The following is a 27,277-nucleotide window of genomic DNA, read 5'->3' on the forward strand; positions in this document are numbered from 1 at the left end:
TGAGCCATTGGCTAAGAGCACTGATTGGATGCCAATCGGCAGACATTTCTCAGTCATGCCCTTTCGACAGAAGCCAGCCTTGGCTGCTGTACACACGGGCCGAATGTCGGACAGTTTTTTATTGAACCATGCGTTGTCACCCAATGTTCGGCCCGTGTGTACTAGGGTGGCTTAAGTGGCAGGAGCAGCCTGCATCCTAGCTACCATGGCAGCCAGCATCTGCATTCTCATTTACATGCATTTCAATTTTAGCACAAATATTATAAGGAATAGACGAGATTTTACATAGTATTTTGCTGCCAGCAAGATCCTCCATAAAATCATACGGCCATGTGCATGAGCCCATCTGCTGCAACAACCTCTAACCTTTACTCTTCAGAGTTAAAGGACACCTGTATAAAAACACAAACCAATTAAACTGTTTATAGATTCAATAGAACACACCGTGATGTCATTAGAGGATTGTCCTGGAAAAGGGCATGGTAACAGAAGACAGTGAATAAAACAAGCAGAGGTGAGCAGTAGCTGACATTTGCAGTTCTGAATAATAGCCTTGGGATAGGAGCTTGCACATGGCAGGCTCATCTCAAAGACATCGTCGTGGTACACAGGAAAGGCTTTAACCGTCTCCTGGCACCAGGCGGAGGATGCAGTGTTTAGAAGGCACTCGAAGCTCTATGGTCATCTTCACAGAATAATTTTCAGCTGTCACATATAATCTGTCAGGCTCCCTCCGCTCTCTGTTGGGTACAGCTGTGAGCAGAAGACTGGAATGGGGACTGGCACACTGTGACCCTGTTCAAATTCCACAATAGAAGGAGCCCTGCAGCCCGTATGTATCACTGGCCGGCTCACTGAAAATATGTGACAGTCTGTCCTACACAAGACTCAACAGAAATTCACCCACAACGTTCATGACAGTGAATACAGTACTGATTTTACAAAGAAAACCTCTCTGCTGATCTTTGTGTAGGGTAAAGTAGATCTAAACTCGAATCGAATTACATGTTATTGCTAAAACGTGTAATAAAAAAAAAAATATATATTTTTTTTAAATAAAATACTGTTTTCAGCTTTTTTCTAATGCTTTGTTGCGTCTCAGTGCTAGTTATCCCCTCTAGCCTCTTCCATCCACTTTCTGTCTACATGTACTCACTCCAGCATCGGCTGACACTATTGCTCTGGATTGCCTTCCTGATAGTGACAGCAGTGGACCATGCCTGTGCTCATCAACATGATTGCTTGAAGTCTCCACCAGGGGTGCATATAACAGCGGGGACAACACAGGGGCACCACTGGGGGACATTTGTCACCCCAAAAGCAGGTAGTGCCTAAACAAGATGAAATCTCCATAAGGGCTCCATTACCACTGAAGATACACCTGTGTTCCTGCACTGGAAAACCACAGGTCTCTGCAAAGTCATACAGAAATCAGTTGTTTTCTATGTGCCTTGTTTGAAGAATAATGGAACCCTTGGGTGCAGGGCTGTGCAGTACAGAAAAACGCATGCTGTATGCATTTTTCCGCAATGGCTGGAGCTGTGCTAAAGTCTCAGGTCCTCTGTCCATTTCTATGCACCGCACCTGAGCTGTGGTGCAAAGAAATTAAATGTCACCCTTTGGCTACGTTCACATCTTGGCGTTGCTATTACAGGCGATTTGTCAGGAGTTTTTATGGGCGTTTTTGCAGGCGTTTTTTGTGCAGGCGTTTTTAGATTGAATAGAGATCAATGGAAAACGCCTGTAATCTGCCCAAAAAGAAGCTCATGTACTTTTTTGAGCGTTGGGCGTTTTGCTCACATCGTCAAAACGCTCAGATGTGAACAGGGGCCATTGAAATGAATAGGATTTGTCTTGTTGGGCGTTTTGAAAGCTGATCCTAGAGCAGAAAAACGCCCCCAAAACGCCCACATGTGAACGGAGCCTTTGACATTTCAATAAAGATAAAAAAAAAAAACAACAAATAAAAAAGGAAAATAAACAGTGCCCTGCATTTATGCATTGTAAAATGAAAAGAAGAGGTATTTCCACAAAACACATCAGAGCACAGGAAAATGGATAGTTTTCCCTAACAGGGGACACAGCAACCACCAAAAAGCCAAAAGATGTTCTCGTGGTGCCCATAGACGCTCTGATAAATTAATGATTTACTTTCCGATCAATCTCTTCCAATAGGAATAATAGGAATAACCAAACTATAGTCGACAACCCAGTCAATCAATACTCCACTCCACACACGGTTAAGTGGATTACTCCACACTCAGTTAAGTGGATTTTGATCAATAGTTAAGAAATGACCACAATTTACGATCCTAAGTTGTTATTATTATTATTATTATTATTACTATTATACAGGATTTATTTAGAAGCAACAGTTTATGTAGCGCTTTACAATATAAAAGGGAGACAATACAGTTACAATACAATAAAATACAAGAGGATTAAGAGGGCCTTGCTCAGAAGAGCTTACAATCTAATAGGGTGGGGCAGGTGGTACAAAAGTTCGTAACTGTAGGGGATGAGCTGTAAGTGGTGAAGTATTAGTTGGAGACATGATAGGCTTCCCTGAAGAGGTGAATTTTCAGGGATTGCCTGAAGGCAGCTAGAGTAGGAGATAGCCAGACCGGTTGAGGTGGAGAGTTCCAGAGAATGGGGGAGGCTCTGGAGAAATCCTGGAGATGCACATGGAAGGAGGAGACAAGGGAGCATGAGAGTAGGAGGTCTTAAGAGGAGCAGAGAGGATGGTTTGGGTGATATTTGGAGACAAGATTGAAGAAGTAGCTCAGGGCAGAGTTGTAAATGGCTTTGTATGTTGTGGAAACCTGGGGCAGTGATCATGATACCAGCTTATAGAGAATAGGTAAAGAAATGATAAGGAAGCTGTATACTCAGTACGTGATTAAGACTGGATTCCCACCAATGCTGTGCAAAATAAATGTTTTTTGCAGTGTGATTTTAAGTAGCTGCTGCTAAAAGGGCTTAAAAGGGAGGGTTTAACATTACTTTAAAGTGGTTCTAAAGGCTTAAAGCGGTTGCAACCCTTAAAAAATATATATATTTGATTCCTTTCCTTTAAAGCATGAATAACAGCACAGTGCTTATGCTGTGTAATTTGTCCCTTTCTATAATCTAAAATACCTGGCTGATCCTGCCTGGTGCTGCCCTCCCCTCTTAAAACTGACCACGTTTATCATGGCTTGCCAGGCCATGATACCGCTCTCTCCCTGTTTGCAGGGCAGATTGATAGCAGCAGGAGCCATTGGCTCCCACTGGTGTCAATCAAATTCGATGACAAGGGAGCGGGGTGGGGGGTAGGTGGGGCGAGTCGAGCTGCGCTGTCTGAGTATTTTGAAGCAGACAGCACGGCTCAGGATCGAGTCCTTACAAGTGCTGCCATAGGAAGCCCATACAGGTGCCTCCGAAGAGATGGGAGTCAGGAGAGCCGGTGCAGGTCCCCAGAAGAGGGAGATTGAGGCTGCTCTGTGCAAAGCTATTGCACAGAGCAGGTCAGCATATCATGTTTTTTGTTTAAAAATAAAAGTTTACAATCACTTTAAGTGGTCCAATTGCTTTAGTGCCGATTCACACTGACAAGGGAGATCACATTATTTTCAATGGCGCCTGTTCATATCAATGCAGCTTGGTGCGGTGCAATTTTGGAAAAAGGTTCCTGTGCTACTTTGGTGCGATTATAGAATATGATAGTAACCACATCCAAAGTTACATCAAAATGTTACTATAAAATTGCACTGAAAATCACTTCAAAAGTGCATCGCAGTAGTGTGAACCAAGCCTTATACAAAGATGTTTAAAGTTGTTTCTAAAATGTGATGACAGGGTCTCTTTAGGAAATGGCTGTTCTATTCTGCATATAATATAATGAGTGTGCTGAGCTAATAAATGAAAGGCAATTGCTGTTCTGTTAGTTCCTCATTCTCTTATAAGGGAATATGTCAGAGCTGTAGAAAGCAGTAAAGTAAAAAAAAGAATCAAAGCAGGATTTACTAATGATGAAACCTTCAAGCTGAAAGAGCTGGTAATATTTAGAGAGCTGCCACGTGTGAGCGCTTTTCTCCCCACAGCTATATATTCCTGGAGGTGTATACACACCCATGGTATACACACCCCATGCCGTTATTAAACGGCTTACTGGAAATGAGTTAGCCATTCAAACTATTACTAAGCCAATATAAAAGGGGGCACATTATGTGGCCACTTGTGTGGGATTGTGGCCACCATTAGCAGTTCTGTCAGGTAAGCATAGGGGTATAGGTTTACAGGTTTAGGCTAGTAGGAGGTTAATTTTACCTGAGCATACAGCAGGTATCGGCCAATCGTTGTGCAGGGAAGGTTCTAGCAAGCTGGGGCAGAGGCTTTATAAGCTTGGTTTGGGCTGGGGTGCTTCCTTTTGCACCGAAGAGCACAAAGAAGAAAGTTCCCCGCCCCCCCCCTCCCTTTGTCGCGTGCACCTTTGTGTGGTTGGGTCACCCTAGTATACTAGGGGGGACATTGTATTTCGTATGGTATTTTATGTTTATTGTTGCTCGAGTTGTTTTATAACTGAGCAATTATAAGTTATTTCGGTTTGAGTGTTTTTACAAGCAAGTAATTGATGATTCAATTGAATTGAATGATTCAACTATTCAAGTAATTGTTATGATTTAATTTATTTATTTAAACCAATAAAGAGTGCCGCGGCCTTTTCTTTGCCAAAACTGGGGTCAGTGTTATTATTCTAGTTAAGTTAAGTGAGATTATGCGGGAGTGTGGCCTACAATTCCAAAGGAGGAAGACGCATTGTATGGAGCAGTCCAGCACCCAAACTACAGACGGTTTGTCAATCACATCTGCACTACTTACTCTAAATCCGTTAATAGCCTCTAATCTGCATTATTACAAGAAAGCAGCGTTTCCCTTGATTGTCTACAAATATCCATTAGGCACATTCGTTACCATTTCCACCACAATACTATTAATCAGAATCTTCCAGGACAGAGCTACACATACATCACCCTGCCAGGTCTACAGTTTATGGCCCCAGACTGGACATCAGATCTGGGATCATCCCATTAACCCCTCCGCTCATCCCAGAATATGGTAATAAACGTGTTCATTTTATTGTGGAATTGCTGAGTCAGCCATCTGTTTGTCAGACCATCTGTGCTCATGAAGTTGAGGTTACAGGATTAGGTACATGGACTTATTTAAACAGAGAAAAAAAAAAGCGCCAGCTAATGGTGAATGAGATTGTACTCGATGGAAAGAAAAAGTCTGCAGAACCTGTTTCCACCTTGTGAATCCAGGTGCATCAATCATCCGGACTGGAGGGAGAAATCTGATACAATTTAAAAGGTTGACAGAACGTCTGTCGGCTGAAAGTAAACCTGTAATGTCTTCACAGGGGGTAGCGGTAAGATTTTAGCTTCATAGACAGGGCCATCCTACCGAATGGGCACACTGGACAGTTGCTCAGCGGGCCCCACTTGCCCAGCGACCCAGCCCAAGTCAGGCATTAATCCCGATTCCTATGTGCATCCCGCCGCCGAACTTAGCAGGTGGCAAGCTCCTGTCGGCCCTGCGCTGCTGTCAGGCCACTTGGGCCATGGAGGGGGAGCCCACAACTGCAGGAATAACCAATCCGCCTCCAGAGGAACAGGCACACACAGGACAGTCGAGTCTGACTCCCATCTGTGCGTGTTCACCGAACCCAGCCACCGAACTTGGAAGCTGTCATTATCTGTACAATCAACTTTAGATTTCCCATCAAGTATTAAGGCCTCGTTCACACGGGGTGTACTACAGCGTATGCCCCTGCATGGGTCATGTTTATCCACACAGGGATGAACAGGTGTTTCATGCACCCCCATGCGGGCACTCCCATTGATGTCAATTAGGACGCAGCAGTTGCGTTCAGGCAGTGCGCAATCAGGGCCGTACACCCACATCCACACAGCTGTAAAATTTGGAGCAGGCCGCTGTGTTTGAGTACCTGCTGCATCCCAACTGACATCAATGGGATTGTCTGCACAGGGATGCATGGAACACCTGCACAGGGATGCATGGAACACCTGCACAGGGATGCATTGAACACCTGCACAGAGATGCATGGAACACCTGCACAGGGATGCATGGAACACTTGCACAGGGATGCATTGAACACCTGCACAGAGATGCATGGAACACCTGCACAGAGATGCATGGAACACCTGCACAGAGATGCATGGAACACCTGCACAGGGATGCATGGAACACCTGCACAGGGATGCATGGAACACCTGCACAGGGATGCATGAAACACCTGCACAGAGATGCATGGAACATATGCACAGAGATGCCGTGAACACCTGCACAGAGATGCCGTGAACACCTGCACAGGGATGCATGGAACACCTGCACAGGGATGCATAGAACACCTGCACAGGGATGCATAGAACACCTGCACAGGGATGAATGGAACACCTGCACAGGGATGAATGGAACACCTGCACAGGGATGCATGGAACACCTGCACAGGGATGCATGGAACACCTGCACAGGGATGCATGGAACACCTGCACAGGGATGCATAGAACACCTGCACAGGGATGCATAGAACACCTGCACAGGGATGCATAGAACACCTGCACAGGGATGCATGGAACACCTGCACAGGGATGCATAGAACATCTGCACAGGGATGCATAGAACACCTGCACAGGGATGCATGGAACACCTGCACAGGGATGCATGGAACACCTGCACACCTACACTGCAAGAAAACATGGTCCTCGAACGGGCATATCCTGTAGTACACTCAGTGTGAACAAGGCCTCACTCAGTGCAAGGGCCTTCCTGATTTGATACAAATTAAGGCTTCACATATTATGTGTGCAGAGGGTTCGTGCCCGGGCCTGATGTGGGTCTGTTCTCTGGTTCAGGTGCGATTCAGGTCAGAATTTTTGCCTGAATTCTCACCTGAACCAGACCCAAACATGCACAGGGCCCTTTTGCTATCTGCTCCGCGGCTGCCATGTACTAGTTTGAACCAGATCCATTGAGAGCCGGTCACACTCGCATTTTATGCGAATTGGATGCGGGAAACCCCACATCCAATTCGCACATATGTGAACCCAGCCTACATGTCCTGTTAGGTCCTCCTACTATATGGGCAGCACAGTGCCTAAGTGGTTAGTACTTCTGCCTGGCAGCACTAGGATTGCTGGTTTGAATGTCAACCACGGCACTACCTGCCTGGAGTTTGCATGTTCTCCTGTGTGGGTTTCCTCCGGATACTCCTGATTCCTCCCACACTCCAACGAAATGCTGGTAGGTTAATTGGCTCCTGTCTAAATTGGCCCTCGTATGTGTATGTATGAATGTGAGTTAGGGACCTTAGATTGTAAGCTCCTTGATGGCAGGTACTGATGTGAATGTACAATAAATAAAATCGCTGCATAAATTTACAGTGCTGCCTGTAATATATAAATAAAATACATAGTTTTGGTAAATCTAAAGGACATTGTATAGAGATTGTACATTAGAATGTATAGTGTAGTGTATGGCCAACGTTAAGATTAGGCTAGGCAACTGGCAACTTTCTGAAATACTATTTCCTTAAGCCAAGGTCACCCTACATTTCGAAAGCTAAACATGTGGTACATCAGCTGAATTCCAGGATAACAATAAAGGCATAAATTGTACACTGAGCTGTGCATGCGCAGCTCAGTTTACACTTCAGTACACTGCCTGTGTTCCAGGATGACTGAACTCCTACACATGGACGGGACTGACATTATCCCACAACTGTTAATCAAGATGACTGAGGCCCAGCACCCGGAAAAAGCCAGGGAGAAGATGCTGGCAAAGGACCTCGCCAGCGTCAGACTATTGAAGTAGAGGTAAGTATTCCAGACTTTAGTTCCCCTTTAGGTTCGGCTCACACTCACACGCATGCCATGGCAGGTTTTGTATTTTAGGCTAAATTCACACTATGGTGGTTGCGGGTAACATACTTGTTTGAGCACCCTCAGCCAAAACACACTGCTCTTTACAAACGTACAGGGATGCCATTTGTTCTTAATGGCAACCCAGGCATCTAAAATCGCAGTGCGTTTGAGGGTGTGGGGACTGACGGAGAATCGCATGGTGAAAAGCACTATGCGATTTCCCTCCCACTGTGTTTTAAAATGGTGCAGGAATGTTTTTGCTGCATAAAACGCAATGTCAAAAGCATAGGCTGCCGTGCCCACGCCACAATAGTGTGAACCAGCCCTTATACTCCGAGTCCATGACCCAGAACAAGTATGCAGAGAAGGACTTCTGACTTTACACTGACTTTCATGACCTGCATACTTGTAAGGGAATCTGAAAGTACTAAAAACAGACAGAACAGCCAACGGGGGTAATAAATTCCTTATTGATTACTGCATGTTATCACACTGTTTACACCATCACCCAAGCCTTGGTCATTATGCCTCATACACATGGCTCAGATAATTGGATGACTTATCATTCGCATTTTGTTGAAGGATACTAGTATCCAATTCAACAATGCGTACTAAACGTATGATTTTTTTCGTACGCTTCTGGAAAAGCTTCCTGGTTGCGTAGCTACGTATCAGATACTGCAAAACAAAAACAATGGAAGCCAGGATTTTTCTGGGTTATTTTCACATTTCTGATCATGCGTGGTCTTTGTCTATCGATTTTTAGCGAACGCATACAGATTAAACGATTGTAGTTTGCAAGGATATCGCACGACAAAAGTTTTCGTGTTTGTCCCTTCGGATTTTATTGGCCAAAATGTCGCGATCGGCTGCCGAAAGCTGTGTACTAACGATCAGATTTTTGTGCGATCAATTCAAAAGCGATTTTTTTCGTACGATTATCTGATCGTGTGTACAAAGCATTAGGCCTCGTGCACACTGGAGGTCTTGTAAAAGTTTTCCCCAATAGGAGAGAAGCAGATTCAAAAATGCGACTAACGCTTTTAAAATGCATCAAACACTTGGTCATTTATATATTTCATTGGCCAGAATATAAATGCATTTACCTGTGTTTAGGCGTGTCAGATGTTTTTTCTGTCAAAATGCCCCTCTCTTGAACGTACAAGTGATGGGCTTTTTTTTTTCTGCTTGTAACCTCCTGTAAATGCATACGTGTGCATGGACACATATGGCTTGTTTCCACTGAGCTTTCTGGTACGGTTCGGTTTGGTACGGTACGCTATTTATGCCGTTTCCATTATGAATGGTACCCTAATTCCGAACCATACCACTTTTTGGTACCCTTTCGTTGGGGTACCAAGCACATTAGTACCGTACCAACAGGGTGGAGCTACACTCTGCAGAACTTTGATTGGTTGACAGAGAATCGTCTATCACAGCTTTCCTGCTACACCACGCCTATCATGAAAGGGTAATATTGGCAGTGGAAACGCAATGTGTACTGTTCTGAACCGTACCGTACCGTACTGAACCGAACCGTACCACTCAGTGGAAACAAGGCAATAGACTAACATATAGGGGCGTTTAGAGTCGGAAAAAATAAAAAAGTTAAATGTCTGTAAAGCAGGCGTTTTTGAGCTCAAGTGTGCATGAGGCCTTAGGAAATGGCAACTCGGCATAACAAACGTGAAAAGTAAAGTGGGGTACACACTAGTAGAAATTCTGCCGAAAATTCCCGTCCGAGGTAAAATCGTCCGATTTTCGCCTAGTGTGTACACAACTTTCAGCAGCCGATGCCGACATTTTCAACGAAAAAAAAACAGAGGGACAAACACCAAAAATGTTTTCGTCCGTCCCCAGACGACCGATTTTCGTTTAATGTGTATGCAGTACGTCCGTGAAAAATCGGATACGAAAGACCGCGCATGATCTGAAGTTGCTGACAACCCGGGAAGTCTAGGAACAAATGTGCCAAAAAAAAAGAAAAATCGGAAGAGAAATTTCATGAAAATTTATGCACTATCAACTAAAAACGGTAATGAACGCTGAGAAGACAGAGAAAAATCGGAGGATATTTTGTCCGATTTTCGTCAAGTGTGTATGGCCCTTAACCCACAAACCTGCCGCATAAAATGTACACAGCAGAGAACTTATAGAAGTCACATAACACAAAGTGCAGGCACTGAGCTTATTGTTGAAGGAATCAAAGAAATCCTTGCAAGGTCATCAACCCGACAATTTTTATTATAACCCAAAGCAAAAGCAGGTGGAGTAGAAGTTTCAAAGTTTGCAATCCAATACTCACTGGAATAAATCAGATGAATTTAAAACAGGAAGTATAAGCTTTCCATGGAAAGTAAAACGTTGCTATTTACGTGCCAAGCTGGACATCCACATCATCCATGGTTACCAGCCCACAGTACCTAGTACATCGGGGGTGGAGGGGGTAGCTGCACAGAGAGAGTATCTAGGTTAGGTGTACATCAGCTTCGGGGTACAAGGGCACACGCAGAGGCATATTGAAAACTCTCATGCAGGATCCTGCTGACAGAAGCTGACAGAAAAAGACAGCTTAAAGGGTTAGTTCACCTTTACTAAAAAACTGCCTATGGCGAGAAGGGGAGCCTGTAGATAAAAACCAACTGTGCAGTTTTGACTAAAGTTGGATAATGCCCTTGCTATAGGTGTAGGCCATTTACGTACCTTCTGAAGCCGGGCCAAAAAAACTCCCAGAAATGGCATCATTCCTTCATGACTTGTTACTAGGACGTTGCTAAGATGCTCCCCGCCAATACTGCTTATCCCTGTCATCACAGCAGCAAGCTTTCACACCTTTACACGTGTGGTCCACCGTCTCCTCCGTCTCAGCAGGGCTAAGCTTAGAGCTACTGCAAAAGGGGGTAGAAAGCGTGTGCAAGGAGGTAAGAATCAGCTGCTCTTGGCAACGTACTAGCAACCATGCAGGAGAGGATGATGGGAGTAGTTTAAGGGCTCATTCAGACCTTGTATGAAAACTGATGGGAAAACAGCACAGATTTTACTTGCTGAGACTTGAGTTCACATCAGTTTTCATGCGTTTCAGTGAGTTTTTATGCACGTTGATATCAGTTTTCACGTGGGTCAGTTACGTGCCCCATTCACATCACAGCGTTGATGTCACATCAGTTTTTTTTCTGGGCAAGAAACTGCATACAGGTTACAGATTCCATCGCAGAAAAAAATCCACACAGGATACCAGTGTTGTGGTGTGAGCAGGGCACATAGAGAACAATTGTTTTTTTTTTTTTTTTTGTGCCCCTGCCGAACGCCTGCAAAAAACTGACGTCTCTGCACATGGTGTGAACGAGGCCTCAGGGCCCCTTTCACACTTGTGCAACTCGTCATGCAACTTTAGACATCAGAGTTGCACGACATGCCGTTTCCCATTTTTTCCAATGATATCCATTCATATAAGCGCAACTTAGGCTCCTTTCACACTTGTGCAACCCAAAAGTCACGCGATTTTGCTGCGGTTTTGAATGGACTTGAAGCAATGCCTATGGACCTCAAAACACATTAAATTCGGCCAAAAGTATTGCAGGGACTACTTTGAAGTCGTTGCAACTTAAAGTCATACAGATATGAACGGTACTCTGGAAATCTTGGAGTATGACCTGTAATGCGACTTTGCAGTCCGAAATCGCAGGACAAGTCACACAAGTGTGAAAGGGGCCTTAGGCTGGCCATACATGTTCAATTTTCTTCTACAATTTTCTGTTAGATTTACCAAAAACACATAATATGAGGTCAAAACTAAACGAAAAACTTTCAATGATATCCCATAAGGCAAGCATAGTTGAAGGTTAATCTAAAATAGAAAATTGTACAGAATTTTTTTTAATCTATGGCCAGCCTTCAAAGTAGTTCATGCACTACTTTGGTCTGACTTTCATGCAACTTAAAGCGGTAGTATACTCCGCCACTAAACTATTACCTACAGGTAAGCCTAGAATAAGCCTTACCTGTAGGTACAATTAATATCTCCCAAACCTACACGGTTTAGGAGATATTCACCCTGCATGCAGCCGCTGACACTAGCGGCGCATGCGCTCTGAAGGTCCGGCGGACCTTTAGAGTTCCTTGCAGGCTACTTGCTGGAAAGTGACTCCCGCGCGCATGTGCGGGAGCGACGTCATTGCGGCTCCGGCCACTCACAGCGCCGGAGCTGCCGAACCCGGAAGAGACACAGAGGGAGCATGACAGCTCCCTCAGCGGTGTCCGGGGTTCGTTTTAAGGTAAGTATTTCATAATGAGCTAGTATGCGATGCATACTAGCTCATTATGCCTTTGTCTTGCAGGGTTTTTTTTTTTTTTTTTTTAGGCGAGGATACAACTGCTTTAAGGGCCATGGACTTCAATGTTAACCCTCAGAAATTCCATTAAAGTCGTACCTGAATGGTATGATAATTTGGAAAAAGGGTGTGCTCACATTCACAGAAATAAGTCTTATCCATCCAATCCTCAGGCAAAGTTGCACCAAAGTTACACTCCAAAGTTGGCGCAACTTTAGAGTCATACAAGTGTGAAAGGGGCCTTAGGAGTTTTTCAATCAGCCTTCGAGAGGTATGTAAATGGCCTACACCTAAAAGGAAGGGCACTGTCCAACTTTAGTCAAAGCTGATCAGTTTGTTTTATATTCAGATGCCCCTTACCCACATAGGCAGTTTTTGGTAAAGGTGAACTAACCCTTTTTAAAAATGCATGTAATGGTACGTAAACTGCTCGCATTTATTACATGAAATTACTGATTTGGAACGTGGGATTAAGGCATTTTTTTCTTGTGGATCTGAACGTAGCTCTAGAATACAGAGCTAAATATCAAACAAGCTGGCTATTAAAGAAGTGTGCTCAGATCAACTAAAAAAAAAAAAAAAAAGTAAGTACAGATCTGAAGGTGATGTTTTTTGCACCTTTGTGCCTGAGGATTGGATGGATAAGACTTATCTCTGTGAATGTGAGCACATCCTTATCCAAATGACCTCATGTCCCAATCCGGAATTGTCCATAGCAACCGATTACATTTGAGCTGTTAATTTCTCTATTATTGTCAGCTACAAAAAGGAACATGGGACTGCCTCCTAGTAGAAAAGTAAAAAGGTTTAACTCGCAGCAATTCTGCTAAATACGTTGTTACGCAATCCAAGCTTTTTGTGATTTGATTGTGTATGATCACACAGGGCTGTTCCAGTTATTGCACAGACATATAAACAGGCCTGCTACCACTAAGCCTTACATACATACGCATTGAAGGAGCAGCTGTGTATTATATCCAAAAATCAACAATGTAAACAAAAGTCTGAATACATAAAGCCAAGATAAAGGATGAAAACTTGAGTCAATCATCTACTGAAGGTTTAAAACTAAAACTCAGGAGTAGTATAGAGATGTGGTTATATATTAAAGACGTCTTAATAAACCCAGGACCCTGCATTCACTAGATCTGGTCTTCCACAGTACACAGAACATGGAAATGCAATTATTTTAGTAAATATAAACTGCTAAATACCTTTTCTCATCAGCAGTATATAGCAGTCGTGTGACTTCTATGAGTGTCTGGTTAAAGCTTGTAAGAAGTTTTTATTCTACTCTGACCCTCCTATAAGGTTCCATGACCCCTGACCTTCTGTCTGGGCAGTGCTGATTGGCCCTGTGCTGATCACATGCACCCTCCCAAGGAAAAAGAAAAAACTCTCTAGCAATACACACACAAACTGAGCATGTGCAGAGGGACTCCAAAGGCTCTGTACTATCAGGAGATGGATTGGGGACAGTGGAAGAAGAGGAGGATCAGAGAAGCAAAGATCACACAGACTTCTATGAGTGTCTGGTTAAAGCTTGTAGGAGGAATTTTCATTCGGCACTGACTGTCCTTTCAGGATGCAGGACCCCTGACCCTCTATCTAGACAGTGTTGATTGGCATGGGCTGATCACATGCACTCTCCCAAGAAAAAAAAAAAAAAACTCTCTAGCAATACACAACAAACTGAGCAATACACAACAAACTGAGCATGTGCAGCCCGTCCCCTGGCTCTGCATTATCAGGAAATATATTCCATATGCCATAGTGAAGTCCCTAGTCCATCTAGGGAGCAAGCAAGAGAAGGCAGCTACTCTCCTACATACAGTGGGACCATAGAGAATGAACATAGACACCCTCTAACAGGAAGTCAGATCACAGCAGTGAAAAAAAAGGAATTTGGAGGTTTGGAGGAGGCCGGGGGGCAATAGAGAACATGCAATACACCCATCACATCCCTGGAAAAGACCAAGGAATAGGTTGGTGCTGTAGCAGATGCTGGAGACTAGTAACACCATTGATCAAAGCATATATCATCCAAATGTTTATTGAGAAGATCGGATCACAGCGATAATGTGCAACGTGCCTGACGAAGGGGTCCTGCGTAGTAGCCCTAAAACATTGCCCCTTACCGCTGTGATGTGATATTCTCAATCAGTGCTGGGACAAGGTCATCCAGCGCCCAGGGCAAAGATGCCAAACTGCACCCTCCCCTTCCCTTTAGGGTTAGGGTAAGGGCGCCCCCCATCGCTGCAATTAACCTATACGCCCAGGGCAGCTGTCCCTCCTGCCCACCCCTTGTCCTAGGCCTGTTCTCAATAAAGAGTGGCTAAGTTCCGCCTAGCAGCACTAGGGTCATCAGTTTGAATCCCAACCATGACAACACCAGCCTTGAGTTTGCATGTTCTCCCTGCGCCTGTGTAGGTTTCCTCCGGCTATTCCTTTTCCTCCCACATTACAAAGACATGCTGGTAGGTTAATTGGCTCTTGTTTAAATTGACCCTAGAAGGCGTATGTATGAATGTGTGTTAGGGAGCTTAGAGATTGTAAGCTCCTTGAAAGCACGGACTGATGTCAATATACGCTATATATAAGTAAAGCACTGAGTAAACTGACGACACTACATAAGTACCTGTAATAAAAAAAAGTTTGGATGTTATCTTGACTATCCACTGAGTGCTGGTGATATGTGCTTTTAGATCAATAGAGGGTACTTTTTTTTTTTTATTAAAGATTACATACAGAATCTGGACTCTCTACCATGTCATGTTGAAAAAAAACATTAATAAAGAGTTAAAGCGGTAGTATACTCCGCTTTTTATCTTTTACCTACAGGTAAGCATATAATAAGGCTTACTTGTAGGTAAAATTAATATCTCCTAAAACTGCACAGTTTAGGAGATATTCACCCTGCATGCAGCCGGTGACGCCAACAGCGCATGCGCTCTGAAGGTCCGGCGGACCTTCAGAGCTTCTTGCAGTCTCCTTGCTGGAAAGCAGAGTTGTATAAAGTACTCGAAACCCATACTTGAGTAAAAGTACAAGTGCTCGATCAAAAAGTGACTTGAGTAGAAGTGGAAGTGCTCGATCAAAAAGTGACTTGAGTAGAAGTGGAAGTGCTCGATCAAAAAGTGACTTGAGTAGAAGTGGAAGTGCTCGATCAAAAAGTGACTTGAGTAGAAGTACTAAAGTATTCAACATTTTTTGTACTTAAGTATTGCAAGTAGTTTTTTTAAACATTTTGCTACTGTACTGAAAGTAAAAGTACCAGTAGTTTTGAAAAAAAAAATTGCTACTCAAGTACTGAAAGTAAAAGTACAAGTACTGTGTTTTGTAGTTATTAAAGAACGAAGTCAAAAGTTTGAACATCATATTGTTTTTTATTATTTCAAATGCAGCTTTTATTCATACATACAGTAGAATTTATTTTCGTATGCGCTGATAATACACATGTTTTGAACTTCATGAAACATGCCATCCACTGTTCTGGTAGTGGTAATTTTTATAATTGTAACGAGTAACTATGCAGCACAAAAAAAAAATATTGGAGTAGAAGTATTGAAATCATTGAAAAAAATGTAGTGAAGTAAAAGTGGAAGTAGGAGAAAAAAATTCTACTCTAGGAAAGTACAGATACCGCCTTTCGGTACTTAAGTACAGTAGTGAAGTAGTTCTACTTAGTTTCTATACATCTCTGCTGGAAAGTGAACTCCCATGCGCATGCGTGGGAGTGACGTCATTGCGGCTCTGGCCACTCACAGCGCCGGAGCCACCGAACCCGGAAGAGACGCAGAGCGAAGATGTCGGCTGCCTCCGGGCGACCGTGTCTAGCCTTTGTTCTAAGGTAAGTATTTCATAATGTGCTAGTATACGATGCATACTAGCTCATTATGCCTTTGTCCTGCAGGGTTTTGTTTTGTTTTGTTTTTTTGAGGATACAACCGCTTTAAAAAAAAAAAAAAAAAACCCTAACAGTACTTGAATAGATTTTTTTTTTTCAAACCAGAGTTTAGTGTCAATTTAACGTTGCTAACAGGCCCCTTTCATGGGCATACAACCCGAGAAGAGGTGTGTGGTTATTTGCCCATTTTGTCAGGCAGATGCTACAAGATACGATGACAGTAATTACACAGAGCACTGCGGGAGGGAGTCAACAATACATACACCATAACAGCTGACAAAATAATTCCAGGCCAGAAATATCCCCCGCATACAGATCTGGGGGCATCTTAAAGAAAGAAAAGCCCACAGTCTGGGTGACACCATCATTTCATGTACTATACATGAAGACACACGGTCATAACATTGCTGACTCAGAACTCAGCACTGCATCCTGATCCCATGTCCTGCATTCTGCTGACTCGTAAAAAATCAAGACTATATCTAATATTCTTGGAACAGGAAAAACAACTAGTATAATATCAGGGTACAAAGGTTAATAAAAATGTTCTATTTATAGGTAAAGGAATGCAGAATCTTCCATCAGAACTATAATCACGACAATTAAGGACACATGCCAGGCAAGAAAACCCCAGTAATCAATTAACGCAGACCCACTTACTCCAACTGCCCAATTCCTCACCTAGGCAAGAATGACGTAACCCTCAGTATGCACCAAACACCCCCCCCCCCCCACCCCAACCCCCTTCCCCTTTGATTCAGGCCCGCAGACTCCTGGGATGCATAGAATAAGTCCCTAAACTTCAGCACAGTCTCTGGCTTCATTCACATGGCCAATTGGGATCTCCAGGGGCAAGAAATGGGACTTCTGCCGGCAGAGAGACTTCAGCCCTATGCACACTTTAGATGCAAACAGCTGTGGCGAGATTTGTACCAGCTACAAACAATGGCCAGCACCCCCACTATCCACTTGCAAGTAGGGACAATGACAGGCCCTGGACAGAGACAATATATGTCCTGGACAGAGACAATTTATGTCCTGGGATGGAGTTTTCGGTCACAGCTACTTTGCCAGTATGCATGCGACCATAGAACAGAGTGCGGCTGCACCCAGAGGCCATATTCCTCACTCCAACAGTCTCCCCCATGCCAGGCGACCAGCCCCTCAAAGACACTGCTCTTTGCCGGTTGTGTGTTTACTTTTCCTTTTTACATTGGCTGTCATTAAATTCAGCCAATTCAAGTTTTAAAATTCTTTTACTCTTTAAAATTGCTAATTGAAAATTGGACTTAATGGCAAGTATTTTATACATTCAGACATATTAGGCTGTTGACAGGCCACTGTGGTTTTTCATAGTATGTTACAAAAGTATTTCAACATTTAAAAAAATCCCCAGTTAAAAATAATGTTTAACCCGAAGTTGAAACTGGAGAGAATATTCTGAATGATATCCCCATGTATGACCCCATATAGAGATATGGCAAACAAATGGAATGTTTTAAGACAATGTCATTGGCCTACTAGATCCATGACAATTAGCATCTACTGCCCTTTTTTACATGCAGCTCCGGGAGCAGGGAATGCCCCCACTGAACCTGATTGGGCCAGTGGGGATGCAATCATGTGACAGCTTCCCCACGCCTCTGCTTAGCTTGGTTTGGGCTAAACCCAGCCTATCCCTACTCCCCATACAATGCAGGAAAACTGGTCCTACATTGTACATGGTGAGGTCATACTATAACTGCTGGCCAGAGAGCCTTACAGGAGAAGGGGCATTGGGGGACCAGTAACACAGCATGGTGGAAGCCTGCCAGAGGGGTGAATTGTATTACACCTTATTCCTCTACCCCCAGACTCAACAAGCATATAATCTGTACAGTGCAGAGGAAGGGGGTCCACTGCAAGGGTGGGTTTCAGTCTGCTGCCTAGATTTAGGCTTTAAAAGCAACAATATTTCCTGGATAGTTACAGAGCCAGAAAGGGTTTGAATTCCTTTTAGGTTCCTAATGCTATCTGATTTCCCCTAGAGAGATTTACACTTACTTCCTGTCCTGCTGACAACAGTTTCCAGACAGGAAGTGAGGGAAAATCTACAATAGGGACACAGACAGAACAAAGGTTCTAGCTTTCCTCTACTCTACTAAATAAAATCATGTTTATTTAGGTCTGTGTAGTAGTAGGAATAAGGAGAGTTTTCTAACCTCCTGTTACCCACAAGCAGGATCAAGAATAATCCATCCGAATAAAACCTGCATCACTCTCGCACATGCATTTTAGAAATGTAGGCATCATAAATACAGTAAAAATACTCCGGAACCTGTAAAATGAAAGTCCCTGTGAGCCAGGTTGATAGTTAGCGGATGACAAGCCCCATGCCTCTCTGGTTTCACACCTCAGCCAGGGCTTAGATTTACAGAGCACAGGCCAGGCGTTCTGTACGGTAACCATGTCAGCAGGATCATCCGCAGATGTGGAAATGAATTAAATATCACATCAGGCCTTGGTTACCTGTCGGGTGTTAGTAAAGCACCACTTGAATGTCAACACAAGCTGGCTCTTATATTTATATCCTATCTGAAAAAAGTTTACAACCAGATAAAAGTGTTAAAAGCTGAACTCTGTTACAAAATATTTTCATTTAAATATTTTCCCCAGCAAATTTCTTCGCAAGCCCAGACATTTGCCTTGTAAAAATAGCGACGACTTGTGATCACTGAGTTGTATATATCCTGTGCATAGAGAATAGCTGTGGGAGGGGCTGAGCAGGCCCACCTAATACAGACCGCCTATAGAAAACTACAGGAGGGGGTGGAGACAAGACCAGTCACCCTGCACAAGAAGAGAGATCAGCAGTGACTGGTCTCGATTACAGGAAATTCACGCTGGATTACTGCACAGATCTGGAAAAAAGAATGAAAAGTACACCAAGGCTCAAGTATGAATATACATTTATCTTGTATTTAGATAATATTGGCTTATCCTGGCATTCTGTTTTAATTAAGGGATAATTAACCTGTGCACACACTGTCAGCTCAGCACTGCAGACAAGATCAAACACAAACCGACGAAAGTGGTACAGGCTCATATCTAATACGATTACCGTAATACTGCTAGAGTGCATACAATAATGGTTACAAAGAATATTTTCTTGAATGTCCACTGGTACTGCCCAAAGTGCTGACATCTCATGTAGGAGAAGAAGCCTCAATAGAAACATTCATCCCCAAATATTTCAATGTTCAGATTTATAAAAAGCTCTGCACATTCAATGGTCAATGAGACAAACAGCTATTTATTGTGAAGGCCTAGAAGGTCTATATAGAGGGACATTGTGTTGACATGCAGGTGACCGTTTCCATGATTTAAAGTGCCTTGAATGGCAAACTGCAGGTGGCATATACTTTTTAAGGGACTCTGTCTCTTTCAAAAAAAAAAGCAAAGCTTACAAGGAAAGACAATGAATACTTACCTCTCCGGCAGGCTGCAAGTCTGAACTCTGCTGTCTTCAAGCTACAGATCCTCTGGTAAAGTCTACAGCATACAATACACTTCCAGAGTTGTCAAAGGTCTGGACCCCCCCCCACAATGCACTTTAGTTCCTCTCACCAGTCCTGTCATTACTGAGTCCCGTAGGGACATAGAGGCTTGGCAGGAGGAACCACTGTGTACAGCAGAGGGTGCAAGCTTTCATCACCCATGAAGTGATGAATGCGGAGGACTTTGCCAGAGGTTGTAGTGCTTGTAGACTTGCCACCCACACAGAGGTAGGTACCGAGTGTCTTATTTTGCAAGAGCCAAGCTTTGCAGTTTTTTGCAATGTGAATGATTGGCTTTGGAGGACAAAATGTACTTTTAGTAAAGTTGCCCTTTACAGCTGACCCCCACTTGGTATACCCAGCAGGGTAAATACTTACCATCTGCCCTGCTCCAGAGATCTGTACTGTGTGGCCTTGCCAGGCAATTATTTAATGTAAATAGAGGCCATGTGTCCATGTACATAGGCATCACTCACCCTATCCAGTACTATTTAAATAAATGGGGTGATTGGCACGTATGAGCAATAGACACATTGCCCAGCATTATAATGGTGTCAGGCAAGGCTGTATGATGAAAATTACAATGTAAGACTGTTAGATAAACTGGGAGGGACTTTAAAGGACCTAATGGGGGGCTTTGAAGGACGTAACCTAAAGAGAAACCTAATGCTGGCAATTCCCTATGGTGCCAGCTGTCAGAATGCAAAAGGCACAGGGAGATATTTGTCCTTCCACACTTGTATAGCAGGGAGAGAGGAATCAGTTGGATTTGTCAATTGGTGTATGACCAGCTTTACTTAAAGTGACATTGTCCTTTATCCAGCAGCCCCTAACCCCACTCTTATGGACTGCTATAAACTCAAATCAGACTGTTCTGTGGATATTACTGTGCGTTAAAGGATTACCCAGTCAATAGGAATCTTCTGATTTACCAACTGATCACTGGATCATCCATAGAATCAATTCCATTGGAACCACAGTAATTTAATGCAGAACTAAACCCATCAATTCAACAGTTTTAAAACAGTTACATCCCCAGCATGCCGAGATTGCTGTTACATTGGTTGTGTTCTCAACCAAACTGTCAAACCGTTAAATATCTGGTGTCATAACTGATCACATGTGCAGTGCTAGGGCATCTTAATAAAGGTTAAGATGGCAGCTTTCATGGCGGAAAAGGACAGGAAGGTTTAGTTTTGCTTTAAAATTCCACATCATTGGATAATAATGCTTCTGTGACAAGCCACAGATCTCTGATAAATTATAAGATGAGAGACTGGCCTGCTTTTCAAACTACCCCATTGCACCCAAACCCAGCCACAAAGGAAGCAATCAGTTGATTTCGGAAATGTGCATACTTTTTACTTCAACTAAGTTCTCTTAATCATCCATTTTATCACGTGCTCAACCTTTTTAAGAGTGAGGTCCACTAAAGCAACTTGGTAACTAGTCGCAGATCACAATGAGTGGAGCGGGCCGATAAGAGATACGTGCCCGCTCTACTCTATGGGCCCTCTGATCTGACCCAACCAGCCAAAAGGAGATGGATCTACTTCTTTTTTTTTTTTACCTGATCAGATTGGAGGTAGGCTGCTCCATTAAAGGGGAATGAAGGGTCCGATTGGGTCCGCCTTAAAAAGGGACCCGCCTGAAAAATGGAGCCTAGGGCTGCTTTCACACTGATGCACTGCAGTTTACCTGCACCGCACCTGTGCCTTTCCTGCGGGTTAGCTGAACTTTGCCATAGACTATTATTATATCCTGCAGGTGTGGTGCACTTTCTGAAAGTACACCAAAACTCACAAAGTGCACAAAACCCGCAGGTAATAACAGAAGTCTATGGCTCAGTGCAGGTAACCTGCAGGTGCACCTGCAGATCAGTTTGAAAGCAGCCTAGTAACCACTGCAGAAGAGATCTGCCCGTATATACACCGTGATTTTATAATATAAACTGACCTTTAATAATAATATTCCATTCAGAAATCTCCCTTGCTACAGGTATTGCCAGCAGTTGCTGTCCCAGGCAGAGTGCAATTGATATCACTCTGCCTGCGACAGCAACCAGCACTATACAGAAAGCTCTGCTCCCTCAGCGTCATGCTTCCTCTAGCGCTGACTCCATTCAGAACACTAATGCTCTGGGATGGCGGGTCGGGGACCTGCGATCTGGGCTTGCCGACCTGCCATCCCAGAGCAGGAGGCCGCAGGCCACATCAAAATGCTTCAGGGCCCACATGTGGCACGCGGGCCAGCGGTTGGGCACCCCTGATCTACACATTTTAATTATAGCTGACCAGTGATACGATCACCAGCAAAAATGGGCAAATATGTTGTTGTCCATTTTGCTGCATTTTACAAGAAAGCCAAAATGCATTGACATCAGAATAAATAAAGTTTTCAATAGGATCGGTTTCTCCAATACATTCAATGGCTTTTGTAAAATGCCCATAAGGCTCTATTGTTGGTGCATTGCTCTGTGTCTTGCCTTTGAAGCCATTTGAATGGGGTCATTCAAATAAGCAAGTTAATGCATCTGAGAATTCTGGGAAGTATAGGTCATATATCATAAAAAAAAAAATGTAATATCACTTTGCAAACCAAGCAGCATTAAAATCCGTCTTTTCAATAAGTGATTGGGCAAGGAAAGTTGCAGAGGCAGATAAGTGGACATGTATAGGATGAAGTGGATATTCATTCATTTTTACTTTTCTTCTCCATCACCAGTTTTACAAAACCAGTTGTCCCGCCGCGCTGAGTATAGAACACACACTCAGACAGGCATCCATATCATCTGTTACCTGTCAATGAAGGAAGTCAGTATAAACAGATACCAATGACTCCAGTGTGCACATTGCTGTACAGGGGTGCAGAGTTACAAATCAGACATTATAATTCCCTACAAAGCAGGATCGCTATTTTTAAAAGGAAAAAGTGCCATGCATGCCTCTAGCTCTGTATGGTAAAATGGCTGAAATGATCACAGCCTGACCATAGCCACTGTGGATGGCATTTTTTAGATGCCACAAATGCTCATTAGTTCCTTTGTGATCTACATACACAGCAATATTATTTCCCATTCATATATAACAAAAAATGGGTGTGTAATGCTAACAAGCACCTCTGTGATATATATAATATAGGCATGACCCTGCCCAGAATAATGTGAGTTTACAGCAAATATTTACAGCAATCTGCATTCCTCTGCTGGCAGTGCAGCATACAAAGCATTGTTCGCACACTTACTACTTTTTATGGAATTGTTCTTCTAACAATGACTTGATGGGGATGTCTTTTTGAGAAAACCCAGGGGATACAAGCATATTTCTGGCCCTTGCCCTATACACACATACAACAGCCCAAACCAAAAATAAATCATATGAAAAGCTATTAACGATGAGATTTTTTATTACTGCAGAATGAAGTAAAGTGCAGGCATCATCAGTGGAGGGGTTACATGGAGAGGCTTGAGGAGCACTGCTGCCAATATACTGTATTCTCAACACAGGCTCCACTAGGAAACCTTTTTTAACACTTTCACCATAGAGGAAACCTTAACACATTTTCCAGGTTTTGGGGAACCCCTTCTAAAATGATTAGGGGGTCAGTAGGAAAAATTATGGGCAATGGGAAAAATGCCACCCAAAAAGATAACTGGGTCATGCCACCAGCGTTGGCCCAGGAATTGGGCAGGCACCATTGATGGGAGGTCAATCAGTCACAGCTCAAGGAACACCCAGCAATCTCTGGAAGAACCCTGGTTGGTGGTCAATAGAAAGAATTTCATCCTTTTAGACACCTAAATTATTAACTGGGTAACACAACTGCCATTGGCTCCAAAAACTGTGTAGGCACCATCAATAGCAGGTCAATCAGTCACAGCTCAAGGAACCCCCAGCAACCTCTTGAGGAACCCTAGGGAAGCACAGAACCCTGGTTAAAGGTCAACTGGAAAAATGCCCCTTTTAGATAGCTAAAAAAATAACTGGGTGATGTCATCAGAGTTAGCCCCAAAACTGGGTTAGCCCCATCAATGGGAGGTCAATCAGTCACAGCTCAAGGAACCCTCAGCAACCTCTGGAGGAACCCTGGTTGGTGGTCAGTGAAAGTAATGGCACCCTTTTAGACACCTAAAAATATAATTGGGCATGCCCCTGGCATTGGTGGGCACCATCAATGAGAGGTCAATCAGCCACAGCTCATGGGACCCCCCAGCAACCTCTGGAGGAATCCTAGGGTACCACAGAACCATAGTTAGTGGTCATTGCCTACAAAAATAACTGGGTCATGCCACTGGTGTTGACCCCAAAATGTGTCAGGCACCATCAATGGGAGATCAATCAGTCACACTTCAAGAAACCCCCAGCAACCTCTGGAGGAACCCTAGGGTACTACAAGACCCTGGTTGAGAATGGGCACTGTGGGGAGACGGGTTCAAATGACAAGGTAAGGGGGTCAAACACTGGAAGGGTTCACTGCAGCATAGCATAGCCCACTAAGCAATCACAGAGTTAACACTGGCAAGGGGCATCTGCAATGACAATCCAAACATTGCACACAATTTTGATAGACAACAAAATGATTTAAAAACCACATATGCATGTCTGATCTGGAACAATGCAGATAACACTGAAATAGGGCTTTCATATGAGCAGACAAAGCACCATAAAATCCCCTCTTACCTTCTATGGCTATGACATGTTCTCGGATCTGGTTCTGTAGTGCGGGTTCATCGAGTCGCTCCAAGAGTTCATAGATGGAGTAGATATTGGGGTGCACGGACTCAAAGCGCTGGATTTCAGCCCGGATGGCTGCCGAGTTGGCCAGCTGCTGCTGGTAGTTCATCCTTGCAGGCTGGGAAGGGCCTCACATATCCAGCCTGGGGGTGCAATGTAATAGAGGTGGGATAGATAGAAGGAGGAAAGGTCCAGGATGAGATGTGGGGGGTGCAATATACTAAGGACTGCAAATATAAGGAGGACAAAATAAAACCTCAGATCAAAGGGGACAGGAAAGGAAACCTCACAGAATCACAGATTAACATTAGTGATCAATGAGTGAGAAGGGAACAAGTCTGTATAGATGTGGGGAGAGGATTGATAAATATAGGAACTACAAGAATGGATCTGTGTCCCTTCACTGGGCACATGCTGTATACAGAATACACTATGCAGGGGGGAGAGGCAGGCATGGAGCTGCCATGGCAGGAATCCAATTGTCAGATAACTGCAAACTAAGTATCAGGTGAGTGGAGATGGAGGAGAAGTCATGTACATGGGGTGACCATTACCTGGTAGTAAGGCAGAGGTGGAGAGGGGCTCACAGGACTGGGCTGTACTGCAAAATGACAATATAATGGGGGGGGAGGAGAAGGAGAGAAGGGCTGTGAATGGAAGGAGTCTGCTCAGATGGGACCTCTCATAGACAGCACAGGGGGATCAATGAATATGTATAGGGGGGGGGGGCATGCAGGAGACACAGACTGATCTCTGATCTCTATATACAGTGCAGTGTGGAGGGATGGAGGACACAGGGGGTGGAATGGCAGGCACAGCACAGGGTGTACAGGGGACACAATCTCTCCGGATCTCCCCGATCTGTCACTGATCTCCGCCGCTCTCCGTCCGATCACCGATCCCCCGATCTCTCCTTCTATTCCTGCAAGACGGTGTCCTGATCCTGCTGTGTTTTCCTCTCTTCCTCCGAGAGTCTCTTCCCTTCTCTCCTCCTCCTCCTCTCTGCCTCTCCTTCCTGTCTCCTCCCACCCCCTTCTCTTCTCCTCTCCTCTCCTCTCCTCCTACCACCACTACTACTGCATCACTATTCCCTCCGACCGACACCCTGCACCACTCACACCCGCCGATCGACCGACCGTCACCCTGCACCACTCACACCCGCCGATCGACCGACCGTCACCCTGCACCACTCACACCCGCCGACTGACCGACACCCTGTACCACTCACACCCGCCGACCGACACCCTGTACCACTCACACCCGCCGATCGACCGACCGTCACCCTGCACCACTCACACCCGCTGACCGACCGACACCCTGCACCACTCGCACCCGCCGACCGACCGACCGACACCCTGCATCACCCTTCCCTCCGAGAGGGCTCCTGCACCACTCATACCCGACAACACCCTGCATCAACTGCTGCTGACACTCACAACCAGTGACCCCCAGAACCTCTGACCCCCAGGACCAGTGACCCCCAGGACCAGTGACCCCCAGAACCTCTGACCCCCAGAACCTCTGACACCCAGGACCTCTGACCCCCAGAACTTCTGGCACCCAGGACCAGTGACCCCCAGAACTTCTGACACCCAGGACCAGTGACCCCCAGAACTTCTGACACCCAGGACCAGTGACCCCCAGAACCTCTGACACCCAGGACCAGTGACCCCCAGAACTTCTGACACCCAGGACCAGTGACACTCTGCATCAGTGCTTACCGGTGACAACCAGGACCTCTGACACCCTGCATCTCTGCTAACCTCTGACACCCTGCATCGCTGTTAACCTCTGACACCCAGGACCAGTGACCCCCAGAACCTCTGACACCCAGGACCAGTGACCCCCAGAACCTCTGACACCCAGGACCAGTGACCCCCAGAACTTCTGACACCCAGGACCAGTGACACTCTGCATCAGTGCTTACCGGTGACAACCAGGACCTCTGACACCCTGCATCTCTGCTAACCTCTGACACCCTGCATCTCTGCTAACCTCTGACACCCTGCATCGCTGCTAACCTCTGACACCCAGGACCTCTGACCCCAGGAACTGTGACCCCCAGAATGTCTGACACCCAGGACCAGTGACCCCCAGAACTTCTGGCACCCAGGACCAGTGACCCCCAGAACCTCTGACACCCAGGACCAGTGACCCCCAGAACTTCTGACACCCAGGACCTGTGACCCCCAGAACTTCTGACACCCAGGACCAGTGACACTCTGCATCAGTGCTTACCGGTGACAACCAGGACCTCTGACACCCTGCATCTCTGCTAACCTCTGACACCCTGCATCGCTGCTAACCTCTGACACCCAGGACTAGTGACCCCCCAGAACTTCTGACACCCAGGACCAGTGACCCCCAGAACTTCTGACACCCAGGACCAGTGACCAACAGAACCTCTGACACCCAGGACCAGTGACCAACAGAACCTCTGACACCCAGGACCAGTGACACTCTGCATCACTGCTTACCGGTGACAACCAGGACCTCTGACACCCTGCATCGCTGCTAGCCTCTGACACCCAGGACTAGTGACCCACTGCATCAGTGCTGACCTGTGACAACCAGGACCTCTGACACCCTGCATCTCTGCTAACCTCTGACACCCTGCATCGCTGCTAACCTCTGACACCCAGGACTAGTGACCCACCTCATTAGTGCTGACCTGTGACAACCAGGACTAGTGTCACCCTGCATTAATGCTGATCTGTGACACCCTGTTTCTGTGACACTCGGGATTCTTGCTGACTGGTGACTCTCTGGATCCGTGACACCCTAGGGCTCATGCACCACTCACACCCTGCATCACCGTTGAGCTCTGACATTCAGAACCAGTGAA

The 27,277-nt window shown here is 44.9% G+C and overlaps 1 protein-coding gene across 3 annotated transcripts in view; it reads right to left on the reverse strand.

The window, feature by feature from the left end:
• Nucleotides 1-25,325, reverse strand: part of AGAP1 (ArfGAP with GTPase domain, ankyrin repeat and PH domain 1) — a 627,710-nt gene extending 602,385 nt beyond the window's left edge. For 2 of the 3 annotated variants that reach the window (XM_082260665.1, XM_082260664.1), the window contains exons 1-2: nucleotides 24,987-25,325; nucleotides 24,379-24,575 (exon numbers count right to left, since the gene is read on the reverse strand). In XM_082260665.1, coding sequence (XP_082116791.1) covers nucleotides 24,379-24,541 — 163 coding nt within the window. In that variant the 5' untranslated portion in view covers nucleotides 24,542-24,575; nucleotides 24,987-25,325. The remainder of the gene's footprint in view (nucleotides 1-24,378; nucleotides 24,576-24,986) is intronic. The other variant, XM_082260666.1, reaches the window with a different exon arrangement.
• Nucleotides 25,326-27,277: the final 1,952 nt, after the last annotated feature.

Source organism: Pelophylax lessonae, assembly GCF_965119305.1.
Source record: "Pelophylax lessonae genome assembly, chromosome: 6".
Lineage (NCBI taxonomy): Eukaryota > Metazoa > Chordata > Amphibia > Anura > Ranidae > Pelophylax > Pelophylax lessonae.